The 25,344-nt window shown below is 39.1% G+C and overlaps 2 protein-coding genes across 2 annotated transcripts; one reads left to right on the top strand and one right to left on the bottom strand.

Annotated features, from left to right (window-relative positions):
* The first annotated feature begins 800 nt into the window (after positions 1–800).
* On the top strand, positions 801–5,201 carry csrp3 (cysteine and glycine-rich protein 3 (cardiac LIM protein)). Its single transcript, XM_038701691.1, has 6 exons — positions 801–905; positions 2,012–2,123; positions 3,183–3,354; positions 3,905–4,034; positions 4,422–4,515; positions 4,941–5,201. The coding sequence occupies exons 1-6, from the start codon at positions 819–821 to the stop codon at positions 5,012–5,014; spliced, it is 669 nt and encodes a 222-aa protein (XP_038557619.1). The 5' UTR covers positions 801–818; the 3' UTR covers positions 5,015–5,201.
* A 2,212-nt stretch (positions 5,202–7,413) lies between these two features.
* zdhhc13 (zinc finger DHHC-type palmitoyltransferase 13) lies at positions 7,414–22,852 on the bottom strand. Its single transcript, XM_038701675.1, has 18 exons — positions 22,700–22,852; positions 19,950–20,137; positions 17,900–18,022; positions 17,142–17,219; positions 16,255–16,399; positions 16,030–16,094; positions 15,223–15,385; positions 14,416–14,541; positions 12,515–12,648; positions 12,255–12,355; positions 11,651–11,775; positions 11,491–11,553; positions 11,304–11,397; positions 9,691–9,774; positions 9,442–9,599; positions 8,746–8,843; positions 7,645–8,038; positions 7,414–7,608 (listed from the first exon to the last, which is right to left on the bottom strand). The coding sequence occupies exons 1-17, from the start codon at positions 22,721–22,723 to the stop codon at positions 7,900–7,902; spliced, it is 1,908 nt and encodes a 635-aa protein (XP_038557603.1). The 5' UTR covers positions 22,724–22,852; the 3' UTR covers positions 7,414–7,608; positions 7,645–7,899.
* Between the last annotated feature and the right edge of the window lie 2,492 nt (positions 22,853–25,344).

The following is a 25,344-nucleotide window of genomic DNA, read 5'->3' as shown; positions in this document are numbered from 1 at the left end:
ATTAACAATGACAGTTGTTTTGCAGCCACTTCAGCACATGTTGACACTTTCTGCAATTCTTTCCGCCGGCTCATTCTTTCTTGTCAAATGTATGTTAAGCGTTTGTTTGGTACTTTTGACTCAGCAGCTGATTGGAGACCAATGCAATAGAGCTCTCTTGAAGTCTTGAACTTGAACACTTGAGTTTAAGTGGGAGATATCTGTCAGAAAGTTCCCATGTCTCCCACTCATAACTGCAATTACCAAGCAGTCTTTCCTAGTCAGAGCGAATTGTTTCACCGCATTCATTCTATTTGAATCGCTGAACAAATCGGGAATCTGGATGGTGATTCAGATGTCTGGAACCAGGCTGTTTATCTCACTTGCCTGCAGTAATTTAATTTCTGTATCATGATTTGAATGTGGCATGGAATGTCTTAAAATTGCCACCATACAGATGCCAAACTATTTTTATTTAGATAACAACCTCACCTTTGGGACTACCCGCAGGGCCGCTAGTGGTTAGGATCTAAGGAGAGCAGTTTTCTTCACATTTTTCATCCATCCAACCAATTATTTGCACAAAAATGTGTTCATATTCAGATGTGCAGTTAAATGCTTTGAGTTCTCATCATGTATGTGCATAATCCTGTGACATACCTCCCTGCATGGTAGCTGTCAGTCACAGTTTTGTGTCTGTCTGTGAGTCCAGAACAAATGTTTGGGTGGCTGATGTTCAGGCCTCTTTCAGCCTGTGATGAAGGGTCCGAGGGCTCTGCTCTGTCACAAGTTATTTTAGGATGATAGTTTCACTGAAGCGTCACCGGTGGACTGTGGTGATGGCAAGATGGACGGTATTTAAACCGCCCAGGAGCGTTCACTGCCACGGTAGGACCGAAGCACACAGGCTCAGGCTCGGATTCAAGGTAAGGACTCATTTCCTTTGTTTTAAAGCTTTCTGTTTGTAGATGAGTGAGTTATTGTAACAAATGGGTAATTTGCTTGTTTAGGCTATGATTTATTTTAGTTTTTACAGGAGGAATTATATTTATTTTATGAGACTTTCTTTTTGACATAAATATCAGGACCATTAGTGTTAGATGGAGAGGGCGCTTAGCTTTTGTCCATCTGATGTCTCAGTACAGCCTCTGGAATATCACATACCAGTCCTGTGAGGTGTTGGGCAGCCTCTGATATGAGTGGAAACTGGAATGTCAGCATGAAGGCCAGGCAGGGCGGCATTGCCACATCTCCAGGCTTTTGGTGAAGCTGGCATTTGGGGGACGAGTCAAATCTAATGGCTCAAAGTGAGATTAAAACTATCAAAACTGAAAATATGAGTGACAGGTTTTTAAACCACCAGATTTCACATAAAAAAATAGGTAAAATACAGCAGGTCAAGAATCACACAGAGTGCAGGTTAGGTTTAGGGTTACTTCATTGACTCCTTTATTTCATAATTCAATTATACAGTTTTTTAAAACAGCTTAAAATAAGTACATGTGCAAGATGGGGGCTTAAACATGAGTAAATGAATGATGAAAGGTGTCAATCAAATAGAAGTCTGAATTGTCACACTAATTTGTTTTGGCTTGAAAATGTTAGGGATGCCTGGATTGGATTGGATGTCTGATCTGTTGACTTCAAGCCTGCTGGTGCAGATTTCTTAGTTCCAATGCTGAAAGAAATAGTTGATTACTTGAAGAAATTAAAAAAATAATCAATTAATTAATCACATATCAAAATTAAAAATAGCTTGTGAAAATAAATGAAAACAACACTTTTTAGATATTAAAATGCAGGGAGGTCCTAGCTCATCTTCATTTCATATCATTAAAAATGAGTATTTGAACTATTTTAAGATCTTCATTACAATACTTCCATAGTTAGTCGATTGACAGCAAATTTATTGTGTACAAAAAAAATACAACTGTAATTGTAATTTTAACCTTTGACAGAGTCAGTAATCAATAGATTGATTAATAATTAAATAAGTAATTATTTGAACTTGTGTTGGGATTGTTTCTTCAAGATGCCAAACTGGGGAGGGGGTGCCAAATGCGCAGCCTGTGAGAAGACGGTGTACCATGCAGAGGAGATCCAGTGCAACGGGAGGAGCTTCCATAAGACCTGTTTCATCTGCAGTGAGCACCCTGGTTCTTTCTTCTTGTCACTGGTCCAACAGAGAGAATTCTGCATCTGTCTGTTTTCTCCTCATATTTAATTTAGAGAGTGCAGTTTTTGTGGTTTCATTTTATTCATTCAGTTCTTTATACTTTCTTTTCCCTTTCTTCCTTTCTTGCTCTCTTTACACTTAATCTTTTTCTTTCTTTGTTCTTGCTTGCTTTTCCCTTTGTTTTTCTCCTTGATTCATTTCCTTCTTTCTTTCTTGCATCCTTCTTTTCTTTGTTGCTTTCCTACCTCCTTTCTTTCCTGCCATCAGTTTATTCTTTTCATTTGTCTTGCTTCTTTTTCCCAATTCTTTATGCATCATTTAATATTTTCTTTCCTATGTTTCTCTATATTACTACTCTTATCCTCCTCCTCTGCTCTGCACTGACCACTTTCTCCCAGTAACCACTCACATCTTCTCCATAAAATGCCTTCTTCTCATGTAATATGTTCTAGTAGTTGAATGGCCCCTCTCTGGGTTTGACGGCCAAGTGGAGTTTCCCCTCCTCTTTATCTGTTTGGTCGGACGTCAAGACTTTAATTTCAGTTTTGGTCTTGTTGTGATACAGCCAAAGTTATTAGACCATAATCAGATCTCCCAGCTGCAGCTGTCAAATCCAGGAACTCCGACCTACATGAGAACTGAGAGAGTGGACACCTCATATAGGTTTACAGCTCTTTGCAGAAACACAAACACTCTCCAGTTGGTTGGACGTGAGTCTGTGTGACTGTTGTATTGTTCCAGTGGGAACTCTGAAAGGCCTCTGCGATAAGCTCATACATCTGCTAAGTGTTCTTCTTTTCTCGAACATTCACCTCACACTCTCCTCTCATCCTATAAATAGAAAAACTAGACATCTGACTATGTGCAATGCCACTGTTGACTGATAAAACTAGCTAGGTGGGAGCTTTATTTAAACTCCATTACTCCACCATGGCTCTCTACAGTCTGGACAAACCATTTCACCCAGCCTCATAGTCAGACAATAACTGGTTAAAATGTGTAAAAATATTCCTGTTTTTTTACACAGTGACCTGCAGAAAAGGACTGGACAGCACCACGGTTGCAGCGCATGAGTCTGAGGTTTACTGCAAGTCTTGTTATGGCAAGAAATATGGGCCAAAAGGCTACGGATACGGGCAAGGAGCTGGAGCTCTGAGCTCTGATCCCCCTGGACAGAATGTAGACCTGCAGCCTCATGAGTACGTCTTCACACTGCAGTTAGAGACACAGGCCAAGTCTGGGCTTTCAGTAAAGGGTCATTTCGGTGGTATCAAGCCATGTAGGCAGATTTTATGTGCAAATGTGATTTGGTTGAACTGAACCTTTAAATTGATTGAAAGCCCATTGATTTATTGATTGCTCTCGGGATGTAGAGAGAGAGAATTAAGAGAATTTCAACAAATATGAAATACATTACCTTAATTACTGGACGTTAACATGACCTTTCTCCAGTATGATGAAGGTTAATTTTTGAACACAGCTGTAGAAACAAGTCTATAACTTGAAAAAATGTTTTGTATTCTACATTGAAAAGAAAAAAGCAACACACAGCAAGATTTAGCTTAGCGTCACCAGATATGTTACAGAGATATTTACAGTCTGACATGAGTAAAATACTGGGGGAGTTAGCAGTTTACAAACAGATCTATCTGAAGCCCATCTGTCCTCAAAAACCTACAAAACTGAAACTACAAGAAAGTCAAACACCAGTGACCACTGACGTCATCCCACAATGTTTTTTTTTTCTAGCTCTAAACCACGACCAGCTTCTTCAAACTCCAATGCCAATAAATTTTCCCAGAAGTTTGGAAGTTCAGACCGCTGCCCTCGCTGCTCCAAAGCCGTCTACGCAGCAGAGAAGGTCATGGGAGCAGGAAAGGTAAGAACCGTCCTTCCTGGGACGCTGTGGTGGTCTTTTGTCTGGGATTTATAACTGGCTTTTATGTTACTGTAAATTTTGTTGTGATCAAGTCATTTTAAGAAATGCCCCAGCAGAGTGACAGCAAATTGAATTCAGACCTCTGAGCTCTAAATAATTCTCAAACAGGCTGTTTTCCTTAAAGTGTTTCACTACCATGGGGTTGTATGAGCCCCAACAATTTGGCCATGTAGCCTACAATCTAATAGGTTACTGTATTCATTCATAGACAAGAAAATACCAATAAATCTAGCTTCATTTGTCTTTATAATTGTTGTCAGTAACGCTGTGTGTGTGTGTGTGTGTGTGTGTGTGTGTGTGTGTGTGTGTGTGTGTGTGTGTGTATAGCCCTGGCATAAAACCTGTTTCCGCTGCGCCCTTTGTGGTAAAAGCCTGGAGTCGACCACAGTGACAGACAAGGATGGAGAGCTGTACTGTAAAGGTACACACATTTACACAAACACACACCTGTCACTGCACTGAAGACACTTTGAAAGTACATTTTGGCCATAGACTCCTCATCTCCCAGTAACCTCCCTCCCAAACACACACTTACACTGTACGTGTGTGAGTGTCTGCTTCTAACCTTATGTGCATTTCACTTCAGTGTGCAATATACCCATGTGTTTTTATAGTATACTATATACTGACTTATTATTTTTTATTCTGTCAATTCATATAGTATTTTTCAATTCCTTTATGGGCTGAATGCAACATAATTTCATTCAACTGTGCACTTATCCTGTGTATAGAGTGACAATAAAGTTATCTTCAATCAAATAGAAATACACACATACACATTTTAGATTTGAAATTAAATCAGAAAATGCTGATTAACTCAGCGTTGTTTTCTAATTCTCTCTTCAGTTTGCTACGCCAAAAACTTCGGTCCAAAAGGATTTGGACTGGGAAACGCTGCCATGTTGGAGGAACAACAGTGAACATTTCTGGTTTTTAGAAATGTGTGTGCGGCACACGGCAGCTGTTTGAGTGGAGACTCAGCCTTTACCTCTACATTGGATGATGTCTGCAATACATGATAGATGCCATATCGGGCTGGGCTGGTAAAATAACAGTCGAGCAACATTTGTAAGCTCGCTATTATCTTGAAAATTGGGTAAAAAGATAAAAATAGTCAGAGTACAAAATAAAACTATACCCTAAAATATACCCTGAATGAGGTTTATATATATGAAAAATTAGATTATTTTTAGAAATAAACACAAATTGAAATACAATCTGGGGTCCATGTCTTTAAATAAATCTTTTGTACCTCACATACAGAAAAGAGCTGCACTGCTCATTATTAGAAAATATCACTGATTTTAGACAATCCTTTTGTTTGTATCACTAATCTGTTTTAATAAAAACGCAAAACGACTTGCACAACCCTGCTCATAAGTCAATGAATTTATCTCCTCCTGCTGTGAGAAGACAACTAGCAGTGCCTCATCGTGTTAAAGTTAATTATTAATAGAATTAAATTTGCATTCATAAATAATTCCGTGCAATAATGAATTAGAATAATCAAGGCAACAAGTGATTAACAAATGCAATGAGTTCATTGTCCCCAAACAATTATGTGTGAGCAGCTGTGCAGAGCACGTTTGGATTAGTTGTTTTTGTCTAAAATTAGAGCTGCTATCAGACTCGCACCATTAAATCAGAAGAGATGACAACACAGAGGAACACACAGAGTAAAAGTTACTCTAAAAGAGATGTCTGTTCATGACACAGTTACCTACGAGTCATCTGTAAAAAACCTGCACACTTGATGATCAAAGTGGGTGTCTTAAATCATCACTTCTAAAAGGTTTTAGGAACCAACCTATATATAAAAAGCTTTTCTCAGCATGAGCAATCCAACCATGAAAATGACAAACAACCTTCTTTTTATTGACTTAAGTCTCCAGCGCAGCGACCTGATGGCACATAAGTTTCTGAATTAACACCCAATACCTCAATCAAAAGCTGTGACATAATAATAACAGTAAAATCTCTAAAAGAACAAAAAGCTGTCGGTCTTTCCTCTGGCCAGGACACATGAGGCCAAAGACAAGACATTCTGCCTGTAGCGGTGGAAAGATGTGCACAAGGTTTTTAACACACCAGAGGATGAAATAAAAGCGGGGAAGGAGCATGCTCCTCTTATTAATACAACTCTGCAGTAAATCTGGTGAAGCTCAGGTGTTGTTGAGACTGTCACAGGTGTTCATTCAGCCTGCTAGTTAACTGCTGAGTATGTACTTTGTGGTGTTGTTGAACACTTATCATTCTTATCTTTCAGCCAGTTGCTGGTAGTCTACTTCTGAACACTGTTCCTCTTTGCTAATGTACTGTGAGGCATGTGTTGTCATAGTTTAGAAATTTTCTACCAAATCACATCTACACTACCTGTCCTCTTTGTCCTTCTAAACGTCCTTTCAGACATGGAAGTGGCAAGTTGCCGCCTCTGTTCCTTTCACAGAAAGACTGGCTGTCGCTCTGGCAGAAGCAGCACAGGGGAAAGAAAGACGCACACAATCACAAATTCTCCCATTTTCCATACTGCCACTTTAGTTGTCAGCTTCTTGCACCTGGATGAAGAGCAGGTCTCCCACTGTGTGACTCCAAAACCTCTGTAAGTGTGGCTTACAGATCTGAAAGGTTCTCACATTGTCTTAAAAGCTGCGTTCCAGCAGACACAGAATAAAATTATCATTCATTTATATATGAGATGTATTAAAATACAACATAAATTATTCAATGTCTGTGAAAAGCCTTGTAGCCTTGGAAAATTAGGCTGTACTTGTACTCATACGTGAGCTGTCACACAAGAATCAGCAGTTTGCACTCGCTCCTTTTATAGACAGCCTAATGCAATCTGAAAGTAACCAATCACCTCACCTGTCAGTCAGCCTCCTATTTATATCCATATGCACACACACACCTGACCTGCCATATACAAGCTCGTTCTCCTTAGGCACTTGTATTCAATCTCCTCTCTCCACCAACTCCTCAGGGAAATATTTGTTCCGTGTTCACAGCTGCCTGCTGCTGAAAACTATTGAGGAGAGCTGTGAACTGAACCACACAGTAAATGTGTTGTAAAAACTGAAAATGAGCTAAAAGAGGCTCAAAAGCTGCATACAGCTGCTGAGTTGGTGATACTCCTCTGTAGGGTCATCACAGCATCAGACTCTTTTCTCCTTATGAGGCTTCAAAAAATAACAAATAAGTTAAACAATCTGCACAACAACTCGGACATTTATGAGCCACGGTGATATTTACTGAAGTACAGTGTTTCTGTTATATTGTCCAGCCCCAGAATGTGGAGGCCTGGGATTCCACACAGAGCCAGTTAAAAAGACAGGCACAAGATTGCTTTATTGAAGTAATATAGTGGTCATTCATTATTAAACACATGCAACTCTTACAAAAGTCATAAAACCAACTGTTTACACGTACAAAGATCCTTTTCCCCCAGAACAGATGATAGAAAATAGACTTGGTGTGCTCATAAAAAACATCTCAAAACTTCAATTACAGTTTAGGCCTTTAAAGGTTTGTTAACCTTTAAAGGTTTGTTAACCGTATCCAAATTAAACACATTTGTGATTTTCTTTTCACTTACATTGGTCAAGTATAAGGCAACAGCAGTCTGTACGAAGAGCAATTGAATCAAACAATATCTACAATGCTTTGTGTTTTCCCAACTTCTGATAACGTGGTCTCTCCTCACAAGGAGCCCAGCTGTTAAAAAAATAAATAAATACATTTTGTGCTTTTGGTCCAGAACCACTGTAAACATCTGACCGTTGACCCTGAGCGAGGGGTAGTTGGGAGGTCAGACCATGTCGGTGTGTCCGAACATGTGCTGGTCGCGGCCAGGGGGAAACTGCTGCGTCCAGTCGATGATGGCCGGTTTGAAGAAGCCACAACAACGCAGATGGAAGAAGGACACCAGGTTCCGCACCACGCCCAAACTGCAGAGAGAGATGATAAGAGATGATTCATTCACAAATGCACTTGCACTTTTTGACATAATATGCCTTTTTGGTGTCGGACATTGTTGGCCAGGTGGACATGGTTCAAACCATCAAACCAAAAAAAAACAATAAACTCAATGTCCCAGGTGGAGCTCAATCAATTCAATTCTCTGCTTTTACAGACAGAACCAACTCTAACCTGATGTCTCAAACTACTCATTTGATTCATTGCACCTGATTTCAAGTCACCACTCAAGCTTCAATAATCACAACAAAAGTATGGGCTTATATCAGATGCAGAATTTTAAAATGTAAATTAAATAAATTTTCAAGCATGCATTTGCACATCTCAATCCCAAACCTCGTTCATCAGCATCCGCTTACACAGGTTCAATATGATTCAAGTCCCGATTTTATTTAAATAGAGACTAATATCATCACTGCCGCAGTTCTAAATCAGGGCTACTGTAAAATGAGATGTTCATTACTGCATATGGCCTTGACTGAAAAGCATAAAGTTCCTCCTGCATTATAATTAAAACAGCCATTTAATCCACCCACATTAAATATTGATTTAAAATAGTTTACCACTTTAAATAAGGGGCCTTGCATTATAGAGCTGCACTGATATGTGTAAAATGAACTCATTTATAACTTATTCCAAAGTAGTGCACTAAATAATGGCATGCCTAATATTAACTCACTTGTATGGATTCTGTCTCAGGGAGACGGATTGTCGCAGTTTCATCTGGTGGAGTGTCAGGTTTGTCCGCTCTGCTGTGGTCAGTCCCAGGAAGGCAATCTGCTCCGACACAAAGGAAAAACATCAATCACCAGAAGAGAAGAGAAGAGAAGACACTCATTGTGTGTGCAACACAGCAGATCAGTAGACCGTATACAGAATGAGATTTCATGCACTGGCTAAACACATTCGGCTTCTCTTGCCACTTCTAAGAAGACTCTCACATAGACTCTCAACATAAGTTGGTATATTTCCGTGGTTTGACACTTTAAGGGATGAAAAGCCAATTGTAATTACACTCTGGCTGAAATAAAAAACAGTCTAATGCTTCGTGCAAAGCAAGTTTTTTGAGACACTGAGGATTCTGCCACATTTCTTCTAACACACCTTTCTTACTTGATTGCCATTTTTATTGGTATCTATATTCAGTATATGTAAACAATTCATTATAGGCAGTTAGAATATAAAAGGTATTACTTTAGCAGAAATCTTAAAAGGCATTTACAAGACTAAAATCTATTTAATTTATGAAGGCACATAATTTTGAGGTTTGTCTTCATTCAGAGTCTGTTTTTTTTTTTTTTTAAAGACTGAACATTGTTCACAGGATATTTGAGAGCTGCAGAAAGTCATTTACAGACTCCAAGCAGCCAGTCACCTGGTAGAGCTGCAGCAGCAGGATCAAGCTGGACCAGCAGGTGTGATAGAAGGCCAGCAGGAAAATGCTGAGCAGCCAGGGAGAGCAGCTGACCAGAGCGGAGACCACGCCCCACAGGCCCTGCTCCTCGTAATGCAGCACACAATGAGTCGACCAGTCTGAAAAAATATACACAGCAGGCATGTGTATCCTGTGAAAATGTAAAACTGTGTCAGACACTGTTATTCTAGCTTATGTCAAGTCACTCACACATGAGACAACCGTAGAACATCCAGGCTCCCATCAGCACGAGGGAGAGCAGGAAGAGGATGAAGTAGTGATGGTTCCTCGCACCTGGGAGAAAAACAGCAACAAAAACGTGTTTGATCGCCTTCAACTTTGTCAAAAGACTCCAAGGTGTGTGCACTTCTGAGGTGTATGATACTGTAACTAATGTTGGCCACTATAATAACTTGTCACAGCCAAAACATACATGTACCAGATCAACTGGACCAGGCAACACGGTGGGTGCAGTGAACACCCCAGGAGGAAAGGACAGAGAGCTGGGTTAGGAGCCATGCTGGCCCAGCTTGGACTTAATGCTGCTCTTGGCTATTGACAGTCTGGACAAAATGGGACTCGGGCTGGCAAAGCAACGGAATTTGGACAAGGAATAAATTATGTAATGTATGTAATTATTAAGGTTTCAAAATTGTGAAACAGGGCAATTTTGAACATTTTCCTCACTTTTTCTATGAACTACTTAGGGTAATTTTGGTATTTTTGAACCTGGGCCATATTTTCACATATTTTGGGGTTGAAATGACTTGCAGGTACAAAGAGGTAATATAATGCTCATTTTCAGGTTCAAAATGTTTTTTTTGGATTATACCAGAACAGGTTGATATTGTTTAATTTTCAAAAATACCATATTTGTTGTCATACTGCACATTGCTGCAGCTTCTCTTTTCACGCTGTGTGTGAAGGCTTCGTTTTAGCTATGGAGTGATACATCTTGTCTCAACATGATCTTTGTTGGGAGTTGCACATCAGCAGTTCCTAGTTAAGGACTACTAGCCAATCAGAGGCAGAGAAGGGCGGGTCAGTGAGAAGCTGGTAAACACGGCTCCGGTTCAGCTGTATGTCCCCTTACCAGCTCAGCAACATGGACTGGAGCAAGAGTTTCAGAGTGGTGAGTTATTAATCTGTAACAAAACTATCTTTCATGCATAAAGTTTTAACTGAGCTCTGTCTCTACATCACAGTAACAACTTTATGTCCATTGACTGCCTGGAGGGTAGCTAGTGTTTGGAAGGGAGAGGAGGTGTGTTCTGCAGCTCAGTGCTGTTCCACTGCTGTTTTTGAGGGCGTGTCGGACTAGCCGCTTGGCAAGCGTTATAAGACGCGCATTTTGCTTTCATCCATATGACATCACAGGGATGAAAGGGAAGCGGCTGGACTACAAACGAGCTGTTTTCAGGCAGTTCAGAGCAGAGTTTTCTGTGGGAGATGGGAACTCCCTTTGGGCTGGACTTTGGGCTTTTTCACTTTGCAAACCTATTACATGCACAAAAAAGGTATATAACTCAATAAAGGAGAGGGGGAAAGCCAAAAAGCATAATATGAACTCTCTAAAAATAAAGATATGACCCTTTAACTTAAATAATCTGATGCATACAGTCCATTTACCTGGTCCAGCCTTACTACTATGTGTATTTTGATGCAGATCCAGATTAAACATTTTAGTTACTAAAATTACAAATTTTGAGGATTCATCTTCGGTGGAAATATGTTTTCTCAAACTAGAAATAAGTTTAACAGTTTCACGCTGTTGTATTTTCTGGTAATTGCAATCACATTTTACTTGCTACAGTTTGTCATACCGATGCAGCTGTTGGTCCACATGGAGTGGTGGTCCTGCTTCGCCACACAGGCATCACAGGTGAAGCAGTGGTTCGTTCTCATTGGTTTCTTTGCCTGTGAACAAAGCAATGTAAAACAGAGTAGGTTGTCACTGTCTGCGTTACTGAAACAGTGTAGTGTAGTAAAAGTTTTGTGTTCAAACCTCACCATGCAAGAAGTGCAGAATATTCTGGGGTCCAGACAGCCAGCTTCAGCCAACACCAACACATTCTGACAAGACAAACAAACAAACCTGCTTATTTGTGCATGAAACATTTACATGTAAGAGGATGTTATTTAAGCGTCTATTTTTTAATGGCCACCCCACCATTTTCTTCTCTTCTTCGGTTGCCTTGACGAAGCCCGGGTCGGTCCTGCAGGTACGGACGTAGTAGTAGAGCAGAGCAGTGGCATTCAGAGTGAACAAGACCTGAACTGTGGCGCGGTGCTCATGTGGGGTCAAAGGTTAAGAAACTCTTCATTCATAAGTTTGACCAAAAGGCTAAAATATCAAACATTACATTAAACTGAGGGAAAAGGAAGCTGCTAAGGTTACTAGCTATTTATCACAGTGAATACTTCATTGCACTGGTTTCATACTTCTCTTTGTTTATTTCCTGTCTCTGATAATGATGACAAACCTTGAAGTCTCTCTCACTCTGTCTACCATTAAAAAAAACATCCGAACCTCTTGCTTTACATTTACTGGCCTTGTCTACCCTTTCATCTGATACAGATGTCCTACATTTCCCAGAATGCCTCTAAAATAATGGAAATTTCAGTGGACAATTTAAATATAGTTAGCAAGCCAAATAGTTAGTTCCTGACCAAGTCCACCTGCCTTGCAGCTGCGTTGCATTCTGGTCTATTTTCATCACAAATAGCTGTCTTGTAACTGGTTAAGGGTGTTGTTTCCTTCGACGAAAGGATATCTGGCAGGAACCAGAGGTACCAGGTGACAAGCATCCAGAAGACTGAAGCCATGAGAGCTGTTGCTGGTAGGAGAGACTGAAAGGCTGGACCTGGGAAGTTCCTGTTCAGACACGAACAACAGACAAGACAACCAGTTTTGTACAACATGCAGATGGGGTACATGAGCACTGGAGTAAAATGTGGGATTGTTTAACTCTTTCTTCGTTTACACAATACTAAGAACAGTCAAGAGCACAGCCCGTTGGAAAAGCTTCCTCACCTTGAAGCCAGATTGACCACACCTATCACACAGGCCAACAGGATCCCTTTGAGCAACCAGGACTCTGAGTTCATATCAACTATGGCGCCCACACTTCCAAACATGGCAGTGCAGAGCAAAAACTGCAGAAAGACCTGGTAAAAGCAAACAGGATGGTGTTACAGGTTTGGTCAATGTTCCAGAGATTACAGGAGATGTTTGTTTTATGTGTAGGGATGACACTGTTACTGGTTTAATGATATTTTAATTAAAACTGTGTTTCATTACAGCTTTAAAAAATACTGTCTAGCATCAACCAAAGTTAGCACTAGTCTCCTAGACACGAGTTTGTTATGAGTTGTAAACTGAAGCTCTCAGTGTTACCTACTCTTTACCTTACCTACTCTGCAGAATTCCCCTCAGGGATCAATAAAGTATTTCTGATTCTTGTAAAAACACTACACGTTTTTCTGCTGCTGCATGCATCGTGCGTCTGCAGACTCTATTCGCCCACTGCACATGACAACACAGTACGTAGTTTAGTCACCCAACCAACATATTTTGTAAATTTAAAATCTGGCAGTCGTCGAATTGGTTGTAAAAGTCTTCCAAAAGGAGAAACACTGCAGACTCCTCTGTATTTATGTCAATTGCTGGGCTCATTGCAGTTACAATCACTGTCTTCTTAAGGCTCACCTGTATTTATGTAAATTGTGCATGGGGTCACTGCATATACGTTATAACTTTACAACAGCTTTAATGTTAATGCACATTTCATAAGTTATCATAGTTTTCATATGTTCACATAATGTATTGGCTGTTATTATTTTAATGTTTATGCAAACAAAAAGTGCACAGTGCTGCTAATTTTATTTGGTGAAAAGGTTTCAGTGTGCGTATCAGCATTTTATGAAAAATTTTTGCACATTTTAACAATCCAGCGACAATACCGTGATAATTTTGGTCACTATAATTGTAATATGAAATGTTCATACCGTTTCATCTCTATTTATGTGTGATCAGAAGTTTGTTATTTAAGGTAAGGCAAGTTTATTTGTTTAGCACATTTCAACAACAAGGTAATTCACTGTGCTTTACATAAAACATAAAAGCAACAGGGAGATATAAAAAAGCTTTAAAAGTTAAATAGAAAATAAAAACAGGCAGGTCCCACCCCCTTTTTTTTATTTTACACTTACCCTAAGGTTACTCTAAAGCCCCTTTCCTACTGCATGGTACCAGCTCCACTCGCCTCGCCTTTGTTTGGTTTTCCACTGTGGAAAAGTTGTAGCAGTACCTGCTTCCAGGTACTTTTTTTCCACCTCCGTCGAGGTTCCAAGCGAGCTGAGGCGATACTAAAATGTGACGTGAAAACACGGCAGACTACTGATTGGTCAGAGAGAATCGTCACTATTCACTGCATCATCATTGCACGCGCCAGACAGAGGCCAGCAACAGAAAGTTTTAGATTTTACAGTTTTCGTATGGAATTTCATCACTAAATCCACTTCTGAGAAGTTTTGAGGCGAGAAATCAGAAACGCTTTAACTTAAATAAAGAGACAGCTCTATGTGGATCGCTGGTGTGTGTCGCATTGAACCTTACGTCGCGGCAGTTGTGTGTGGCGTCGCTATGACGACCAGCTACAATGAGGGGTTCTATCTCTGGGTACTATCTGCAATGGAAAACGGAGCAGGGCCAAACTGAGGCGAGGCGAGTTCAGCTGGTACTGGCAACGGAAAAGCGCCATAACCCTTCTTTAGATACAGTCGTCACTGTAAATCCAGATTGTCCACGCTAAAAACTCTGGTAAAAGCGGTTGAAAGTGGGACCCTGTCAACAAGTTACTTAGGGACTCTAACCCTAAGTGTTAAAGGGTCAGAGTTAAGTTGGTATGTGTGTGGTCATCAGTATCTGTATACCCTGTATCTGTTGACGATCCGTGTGCAGCGTGAGTTGGAGCGAATCCTCTCCTGTTTGATGTGGTTGAGCATGTGGATGAGCAGCGGGCTGTGCACCTGGTGGGCCAAGTCGATAGGTGTGTGACCCTGAAGAAGAAGCATTAAAAAGACCACAAAGACATGCATTATTATTGATTGATTAATTAAAAATGCAAAGGTACTAAGTGTTTGTGTGCGTCCAAACACACTGTTCACACTGCCAGTGACTGAACTGATGGCGTCGTTCTTTTATATTATCACAGATTTCACCTGTGTGAAGGTGTCCACCTACACCCATAAAAGCTAATTGTGTATTTAAATGCTGCAGTAATATCAGCTCAATGCCATTTATCTACTAACTGTATATTAATGATCCCCTCCAGACATGTTATAAACCATAAAAATAAAAATCTTTAAGTTACATCTCTTATTGAAACATCTAGAATTTAAGAATATGTCAATCTTTTTTATTTACTACTGGACACAAAATGTCACCTAATTCACCACAAACACCATTTGTAGTGTATGTGCACAGGGGGTGGAGTTTCAAGCTTCCACATCTCACTCATTTAAGTTTCAGTCTTAACCACGACTAGTTGTGATAACAGATCTCAGAGGTGAGCACAGAGAAAAACTGTAAAATAAAACCGATGATTTTGAGATACTGATTCCAGTAAGCATTTCAAATACAAGTCGAAAACTAAGAATCCTTTCTTCAGTATTTGACAGCAGACGGACACATACAATATAAGACTTTTGTTTATGCACTATGAGTTTTGTGAAGCTCACGTTGATGTTTTCTGCGTCCACACTGGCTCCAGCCTCCAGCAGGATGTGGGCAGCGTCTACGTTTCCTGCAAGCACAGCGCAGTGCAGCGGTGTGTTCCTGTTCACTTTGTCCACAGCACTCACAGAAGCGTTATTTTTGATTAGGAAGTTTGTTGGTTCTGGCCTAGGACAGACGAACAACATGCTGTTTAGATACAAATGTCAAGAGGTCATGGATTTACTTATTAATTAGTTTGTATTTATTTACTTAACCCAATCTAAAGACCAAAAGTCTCCGCTTACAAGGATCAAAATGTCATTCTCTGAAATGTTCAAAAGTTGTGGTCTGTCTATTATTTTTTTTTAGATCTGAAGTAAGCATTTCTTATAATTTTTAAGTTTGTTTTTAATAAATACACAAAACGAAAAAGAAAAGAAAGCTGTGATGTTGCCAGCTTTTTTTCCCCATGTTTTTTCTAATTTTAATAGGTTTTTCTTATTGTATTATTATTATAACAATAAAGGCATTTTTTTTATAAAGGCAAAGAGGAAATCAAAAGATGCGTCCCAAGAAAACACTGCGTTCTCTAATTATATACCGCTGTTTATTAATACACTGTGATTTCATCTACAACATGTGGGCCGACAATATGTGCAGGATACTTTCAGATTAAGACCTACTGCAAATAGAAAAATCATCACAGACCATGACTCCCATTCACAAGTTTAAAAGAATAGTAAGAATAATAGCAATAATCAATAATATTTAGGTATTTACATGAAACCAGTCGGGTTTAAAGCATATCTGTAAAGGAGTAGGGGGCTCACCCAATAATCTTCTGGGCTGCTAACATCAGAGGTGTCTGTCCGTTGCAGTCAGGCCCATCAACTTCCTGGAAGCAAAGAAGCAAATTAGAGGATTACCATCCAGGAAAAGAAAAGAGAGCACCAAGTCAAATACACCTCTGCAAATGCAATAAGAAAGACTGTTGAAAGTAATAAAAGGTGTTAGAGAGAGAAAGTGTAAACTATCGAGTGTGTGTGGAGTCTGACCTGTCCCTTAGCCATAAGATAAGCTGCGATGGCCATGTGCTGGAAGAGGATGGCAAGGTGGAGAGCGCGGTAACCTTCGCTGTCTGCGATGGAGGGATCTGCTCCGTATCTCATCAGCTGGATCACCATGGAGAGGTGGCCCTGCCTCATTATTGACAAAAACCACAAACAGCTTTATGGAGGAACACCAAAATAACTAAGTTTCAAATCCAGTCAACATATCAACAGCACTTCGGCCAATCAAAATGCATGATTCATATTGTGTTTCATTTTAATTGGTACAGCTGTGATACAGTTATGTATTCTTTTTTTTACTACGCAGTATTAAAGAAATTAACCTCCCCATGTTCTGCTGAAATGTGACCTGTGCTGTGTTAAAAACAAATAGAAATGCAAAAGTAAAGCAAAGCATCAGAGGCAAAACTGGTTGTTTGGGTATTACAACCAGTTTTGAATAAAGAACCTAATTAAAATATATATACGGATGGGAATCCATTAGAGATAGCCTTTTTGAATCTGAGCTGAAGCAAAGTTTGGATCTGTGTTTCTGTTTACATCACTGGTTTCTGTTTACATCACTGGTCACACCTGGGTCAAGGAACATGTGTAGTGTTTACTATACAGTCGATTGATACTTACTTGTCTTTAATTTACCTTTTAACAATGAGAAAATAAAAAAATAATAAATATATCTATTGTTTATGACTTGTGTTTTAAAAGCAGCCTAAAGCTGCTGAAAATAAATGTGAACATTGTTTTTATTATTTTTTAACATTTATTTTGACAGATAAATTACATATAAACAACGGAACCTGGATTTAATCAAATCTGGAATAGAAAAGCAAACCAAACCCCACCAATAAATCGCATTATGGTTATTCAGTCACCTTATAGCCCAGTGAAGAGGAGTAGAGTTCAGGTCTCCTCCAAGCTGGTCAACTATTGCCCCTTTAGAAATATAATACCTGTCAGGAAACAGCAGGGAAGTTACAGAGTGCAAAAATCAGAATATCAGGAAATCAGAATCTTTTGTATGGAATAAATAATAAATAAATGTCCCTGGGGTAGGACTGACTTTACTGAAGCTGTTTGTTTTTTAATAAGATATTCAGCTGAGAACAGCAACACTAAACCATTTGCACTTACTTTAGTTTGAGACAGAAGTAATTCTAATTTAAATGTGTCCTATTTATGTTAACTTACACGAGAAAACTCCCAATATGATACTAAATTATTCATTTCAATACATTTTTAATATAATGACCATGTATGTCTCAATAAATTGCATCTCATTTACCTTTTTACAGTACTGTGTTTTGTCTAATTTCACTTAAAGTAAGCAATCAAAATCCAAGAATTACTGAGACATCATGGGTCTCCATGCGGAGGAGATACATACACCTCCTGGATTTACACCAAAAATAAATCAAAGCTCACATTAAAAAAAAATATTTCAGCCTCAATTTCTCTCTTCTATAAGCCCAGAAAACTGACATCCTGTTTGACACACCACTCAGCAGACAGCCTCTGTGTTTGGTGAAATATGGTGAGAAGCCTGCAGTGGAGTGTTTGTATGTTTACATAACAGGTTCCTCGTGTTCTCTGGTAAGTCAGTTGTGGTGAAATAGAAATCTTCACGTCTTACTTGACCAGCTCTAAGCGGTTGTTGATGGCCGCCCAGTGCAGCAGAGTAACATTCTCTTTGTCCGGCTGCCTGACATCATATCCAGCGTCCACCAGCTCCTTACAGCGCTCAAGGATACCGAACCTGAGAGGGTCACACAGAGAAAAACACTTTACAAGAGCACCAATAATAATGACAACCAGACTAATGATTTAATTTGTGCAGTTGTCCTAAATGATAATAAAACCCCGGATAAAATGAACAAAACACCTGTTAAGCAGGGATGAAGTAACAAGAAATGTTCAACTAAAAGCCATATAAGCCATATGTGTTAAAGTAGAAAATCAAGTTCGCTTAATCATAGCTGAATGAACTATGAACTGTGTGAAAAGAATTTGCAGCATGTGTACACACACGGTGAGATGACAGATAGGAGCGGCTCTGAAAAGTGACCCTCCCTCTGCTGCACCTTAACTCACTGATCCGTTATCAAAAGCAGCTAGCACTCCAGTTACCTGCAAGTACAATGTGGTTTACTAATCTCAACTAAAGCACCCTTACATGTTTGTACAGCCTTTACTTCAACCGTTTTATTTCTAAATTGCTTTCTAACAAGACAAAAAAAGAACCTTCTAACTGCAAACACGGAGCTATGAAAGCCTTTGTGTATTCTTTGAGTTTTGTTGTGAAACTCTTGTGCAATTTTATTCATCTTAAACTTATGTTTAGAGTAACATTAAAACGTGTTTTGGCCATTTAATTTAATTTAAGGCCAAATAAAATAATTTGATCCTTAATACTGAAAAGAAAATATTTTTTTTACGAAGAAGGTTTTACAGGATTGTATCATATTTCATGATATCAGAAAATGGGATTTCTGTATTGTTTTCAACTTTAACAGCAAGTTTCTAGTTTATTACTATTTGGGCTTTATTTCTGTAGTTTGGACCAAACTTTCCATCAGTGATAATAACTCTCGGTAACTCACCAAGTTATGGGTACAAGGTAACATCTCTAAAAGAAGTGAGAAAAGTCCAAAGGGGCAAGAAACACAAGCACCAGGTGATCAAACTTATTAACTTAAGGCCTAGTTCACACTACACAATTTTAAGCCCGATTTGCCGGTCCGCAACCTCGGCGATCATCAGGCTGTGATCAGGGGTAAATCAGTGATCGATCAGCGGTCGCCAATCAACAGTCTTTATGTGTGAACTACCCAAGGACGCGTCAAAACGGCTCCCCGACTCTTTTCTGACACATCGCCGACGCCTGCCAGATATCTAGCACGTCAAATATCTGGAAGAGTCGGCCGACTCGACATCCACATCCAGCCAATGAGAGCAGGCAGCTACTTTTTCACCGCAAAACACTTTTTACTCCCCTCCAGCTCCCTCTGTAGCTCAGACGATCCCAGCTACCTGCGTGTGCTGATCCATTCTTTGTCTTTATAATAGCTAACTTTATAATAACAAACAACAGCTGTTTCGTGTGCAGGTTCATGTCATTTCCCGTTTAACATTTCACGTGTGTTTTCTTCACAAAATGTGGTTTGGAGACCAGCGTCTGGTGACACAGCCGCTGTGAGCTTGTGTGGTGTGTGACCCCCTGTCACCGATCAGTCACGTAGTGTCCAGTACAGTACAGAGTGCTGAAAGTCATGTAGTCTGCCTCAACGAGCCTCAACTGATTCTACATTACATATTGTGCCTGCCATGGTTGTGTTTTACTTTTTGGTACTATAATAATAAAATCAATTGCTTTTTCAGTTCACAATAGAAAGAGTTTTCAATTGGAGACACAATTTGAAGTTGGAAAAAAGGTAATAAATTGCAATATATCGCAATATGTTTAAATTGTAATAATATCGTATCGTGACATAAGTATTGTGATAATATCGTATCGTGGGGCCTCTGTTGATTCCCACCCCTAATACACAGGAAACGTTGCTCATCAGTGGACTAACTATTCCCAAGATGAGAACATAGCCTTCTCTGACAATTGTGGCATCGCATGACATGAAAGTACACATTCAAATGTCCAGTTGACAGAGAACTAATATTCCACCACTTACTGCGATGCCTTCACTATGTCCCAACTGCTGCTGTCATCCATGTGCGAACGTTTCTTCGGCTGCTGACTGAGGTTCACCTGATCGGCGTTTTTGCCGAACTGTCCGTGAAAAGCTGCCATGAAGGGGTGCGCCGCTCTCGGCCCGTGGCTGTGGGAATGACCTGGATGTTCGTGGTGACAGCTGTGACCCTGCAACACATACACACATTGAAACCTCACATTGGCAGAGAACAGTAGTTTTACATGTTTACACTTTTTATACACTTCTGGCTGTGTCTCATCTCTTCTATGTGACAGCGTGTCGGCTCACGCAAGTTAATTTGACCTTTGGTGTGCAAATTAAAAGCACCTCTCCCTTTCCTCTTTTTGCTCTCACATAACTAAATTAGAAAACTGTCTCTGGAGGAAGGAGGAAATAGAAGACAGCCAGCTGTAAAAAGGGATGAATTTTTATCTGAGGAAGTAAACACCAGATAGGGGTTGCATGTCATCCACTTCTCTCCCCCCTCATTTCCTGACGGCTCTCTACTGTCTCCCAACTAAAACCCCCCCCTAAATACTTAAAATACACAAATTCCAGATGGATGGTTATTTGAGACATTAAACTATCAACACTGAGTTAAAAAAAAATACTTCCAGAAAAAAAATTAATGATTACCTAAATTAAAACAACATTGAGTCAGTGTCTGCAGTTTAGTCTTGTGTTTTTCTTTTTTCCAAAAAGTGTGTATATAAGTATATGGGTGTGTGTGTACAGCATTATCAAAATGTTCTGCAGCAAAACAACTGCAGTGTTCAAAAGTCCTGTGGTCACCCAAGTGCTCTCAGGTGGAAGATTGCACTTTCTATTTGTAAGGTGTCACTTGTGTAAAATAGGTTCATTTGAACGAATACATTTTATACTACAGCAAACAGCTACAAAACATTTACTCCCCATGAGCTGTAGGGTTCGGCAATATGACAATACACACTTTATTCCCTGTATTGTGTTAGACCATTGCAGGCAATGTTACAAATTAGTGAGCAGGGGTGTTTTTTGGCAATACTGGAATTTAATATGACTTTTGCATCAATGTGATGAAGTACCTTGACTTGGTCATTTATTTCATTGTCTGGATTTGGCGAAAGACGATGTTTTTTGTCTGGTTATTGTATGAATAAACTGTTTCTCAACAAATTTCAAAAAAATGTACTCGATCATAATATACATCAGAATTTGGGCTGCACAATTAATTGAAATATTATTGAAACTGCAATATAATCTCCAAATCGTTTGACCCAAATGCAGCTGTCAGATTTGTTAATCACAGTTTACATAACCACTCAGCCCTCTTTCCACCGACTTAAACTGTGTGTACGCGTGTGCCTGAAACCCCTTTAAATAGCACCTGTCAAAAAATAAAGAAAAAATGAATAAAGGAAATTTAAAACTTAAAAAAAAATAAATAACAATCTGTGACAAAACAGCACTATAATGAAGTACTGTAGCGCTGCAGAGATGTTCCAGGTTTTAAATGTTATTTTCAAGATGTAAGAAAACATATTTGTTTGGTCCCCAAGACCCCAACAAATGTCACATCATGATGATTTGAATAGTTTTTTTTTTTTTTAAATGAAACTGAATGATGTGATGCAAAAATTATCATTCCCACTTATCGTGTATCATGTTGCAAATCGTAATATACATATTAAAATAATCCCAATATGATTGTTTTAGCATATGTGTGCAGCCCTTACCACATGCAGTGCTGACACAATTAGTCAACTGATAAAACTGTAAACTATTTGGACTATTAAGTGGTTAATCAAGCAAAAAGTGCCCTATAATCAGTTTTACATCTCTGTAAATTGAATGCTTATCTCCACGGGCTTTGGAATAATGTGATGGGACATTTTATAGACTAAACAAATATTCGATTAATATAAGAAAAGACAGAATAAATAATCATTAGCTGCAGTCCTAAGAACATTAAATACACTGTGACTGTGAGTATTTTATCCATTTTGCCCACTCCTAACGCCCTGACAGCGATGAACATTTGATTGTGTAAAATATGTATTTTTGATTCTAAAAGATAAAAACCCAACATGACAGGCTGCTGCCATGATCTCGGCCAGATGGCTAACATATGGCAAAAGATATAATGCTGTAATGGCTATAAACACATGTGGATCTGGATGCTGCTCCGATTTACTATACAAAAACAGCTGGACAGGATTAACGTTGACGTTACAGGATTAACAGTTTCTTATTGTTAATATGCGAAGATAAGAAAGGTATCTGACGTTAACGTTACGCAATGAACTGGTTAAACTCGCGTTGACTGTCAATGCATGATCATGTCACCCAGACTAATCAAGCTGACTCTCCGTAATGCGGACAACAATGCCGTTACACGAAGAAAATGAGCTACATGTGAGCGCCGAGGTGGAGCAGATATTGGTAAACATTAACGCTAGCTAGTCTCTGCCGCCAGGTAACTAGCAGCAGGCTAACTACGCCCACTGAAGCTAACAGACCGATTGACAGTTGATTTCGTCTGTGTCGAAGTGAGAGCAGGTTATTCCGCGTTTAACGTTACAGCGACACACCGACACGCTAAAATCAAACCGCTAGCTAGCTCCTTAATGCTAACAACATGCTAAACATAATATCAGGACAAACTACGTGAGCCAAGTCATCCGCCAGATGAAGCGGTAACCTGCACGACAAAGGCAACCAAACGCAGCGACTGACACAAACCGACTTACATTATCGTCCTCGCCCCAGTCCATCTTGATGTGAAGGAACGAAGGGAAAGTTCCTGCTTCTGGACAGGCCGGTTTGAACACACCACTTCCGCTCTGTGTTTTTCAAAATAAAAGCAGCCAAGATAGGCTTCTTCTTGTTCTTGTTCTTCTTCCTGTTCTTCTTGTTCTTGTTGTTGTTGTTCTACTTGTTGTTGTTGTTCTTCTTCTTCTTCTTCCTGTTCTTCTTGTTCTTGTTGTTCTTGTTGTTCTTCTTGTTGTTGTTCTTCATGTTCTTCTTGTTCTTCTTCTTGTTCTTCTTGTTCTTCCTGTTCTTCTTGTTCTTGTTGTTGTTCTTGTTGTTCTTGTTCTTCTTCTTCTTCTTGTTCTACTTCTTGTTCTTGTTCTTGTTGTTCTTGTTGTTCTTCTTCTTGTTCTTGTTGTTGTTCTTGTTGTTCTTCTTCTTGTTCTTCTTCTTCTTCTTCTTGTTCAACTTCTTGTTTTTGTTCTTGTTGTTCTTGTTGTTCTTGTTGTTCTTGTTGTTGTTCTTGTTGTTGTTCTTGTTGTTCTTCTTCTTGTTTCTTGTTCTTCTTATTCTTATTCTTCTTGTTCAACTTCTTGTTTTTGTTGTTCTTGTTGTTCTTCTTGTTGTTCTTCTTGTTCTTCTTCTTGTTCTTCTTCTTGTTCTTCTACTTCCTGTTCTTGTTCTTGTTCTTCTTTGTGGTTTTATGGCGGTTGGCGTCTAAAAATCTTGCATTACGACACCTACTGGAGAAAACAGTTTTCCCACTGCTTTTGTTTTTACGGTGACCACCAAAAATATTCTCATTCAAAACATTGTTAACTTTGCCACAGTTACATGGTGAAACTGTAGGAAGGCAAAATCATAGATTATTTAGAAGCAAATTAAAAACCATCTGACGAACAGCTGATTTCTGACTCCTGGTGTCAGTAACTCTGAACTCTAATCAGCCACCTGTTTACTGGTTACTACTTGTCACACTATTTATTTGTTATTGTGTAATTCAGCGCTGCTCATATTGTTCCTATGATATATACTGTATATATAATTTCCACCTACTAATCCCCATCCGCTTCCACAAAATGGTTGCTAGTCTTCCTGGGGTCCACACAAAAACATTAAAGCAAAAAATCAAACAGTATCAATGAAACAAGAACAGGATGAACGAGTCTTGAAACTAGATAGGGTAATAAAGAAGGACACTCCTTAAGGTCTTTTTCATGTCATTTGATACTGTGATTCAGTGCTGGTGGGAATCCAGCATTTGAATGCAAGGTTGTCAAATGTTTATTTAGCAAAACAAACATAATGGAAGATAGAAGACATCCTTCTGAGATTCCTTGTAAATAATTTGTGTTTGTGTCATTATGTGTGATTTTTGCTATTTGAGTTTGTGTGAAAAAGTTCAGAAATCTTGTCAAAAGCCTTCCCAGGAGAGTGGATGCTGGTATAGTATGAGATATAGTATGCTGTTTTTGTCATACAAAATAATACACTGTTGACATTTTATTATGAATGTAAGCATGTTAAACGGGAAATCTTGTTTCTGGTCATTTTAATTTTCTTGATGCTTCAATCCTTTCTTCTTCCTGGAAATGCAACAGTGGTTTTCATTGGGCTGTTGTTTTACTCCCACCTACAGGGCTAAACTGCTGCTGCCTTAGATATTTTAAAGCGTCTATGTCCCAATGGAAAACACACAACTTTGATTTAGTTGGAAGAAACAACATGCATATTCACTAAAAAAAACATATTTGATTTTAAACTGTGTCCAAGCAAACCAGTGTGTGAATTATGACTTTTTCAAAATACATTTTCACTGGGGAAATATGTTTTGGTATCATAAGTGAACATCTCTTGCAGTTTCTGTTTCATCATAGAACAACAATCCCATTCATGTTTGTATGCTTGTAGAAGATGTCATCTCTTACTTTCAGCCACTGATAGCTCAGTTTTGCTATTATAGGTCAATATTCCATGTTTTTGCTGCATGAAACAGACTTAAAGGCCCATTTATACTCCTCCTCCTTACTGTGCAGCTGAGATCCGTACTCTACTGGACTCAAGAGATTGTTAAGAGGCAATAAATTACTGATGTTACTTAATAAGCAGACATTTAATCCAAACCTCACACAAGTTTTTGGAGCATAGTGACCGGAGCCTGAAACACCAAGATGGACGGAAACATGAAACCAAAATTTAGTTTCAGTATCCAGAGTTGAAAACAGGGAAAACCTTGACTGTACTTTATATTTAAATCATAATCCTTGTCTAATGTTTGACATAGATGTCAAGGTGGAATTATATGGAAATACATTAAAAAGTAAATAATAAAATACCCCCGAATGAAGTTGAAGGCAACTAAAAAGCCTTAAAAAAGTCATGAAGACTGACAAAAAAGTTGAAAAACAGCTAAAGAAACCAAAACTTTGACTGGAATGAACTGAAATGCATGGTGATAAATATTCACAGTTGGTTTAAAGCTACATGGTCAGCAAACAAACCATCTGTGGTGCAGGCACTTTAAAATGGAAAACACCTAATATTTATAGACAGAAACCTTTTAGTCATTTAGTGCGACAGTGTCAGCCTCTTCAGAGCAACTCTGCAGAGCCCACTTCTTGATGAATAAAATGCATGTTGCGTG

The sequence above is a fragment of the Micropterus salmoides genome, unplaced genomic scaffold (genome assembly GCF_014851395.1).
Source record: "Micropterus salmoides isolate LMB-PRFRI ecotype aquatic unplaced genomic scaffold, ASM1485139v1 Ms_hic_scaffold_6, whole genome shotgun sequence".
NCBI lineage: Eukaryota > Metazoa > Chordata > Actinopteri > Centrarchiformes > Centrarchidae > Micropterus > Micropterus salmoides.
Note: the sequence above shows the minus strand (reverse complement) of the source record. Positions and strands in the feature narration are given on the sequence as shown.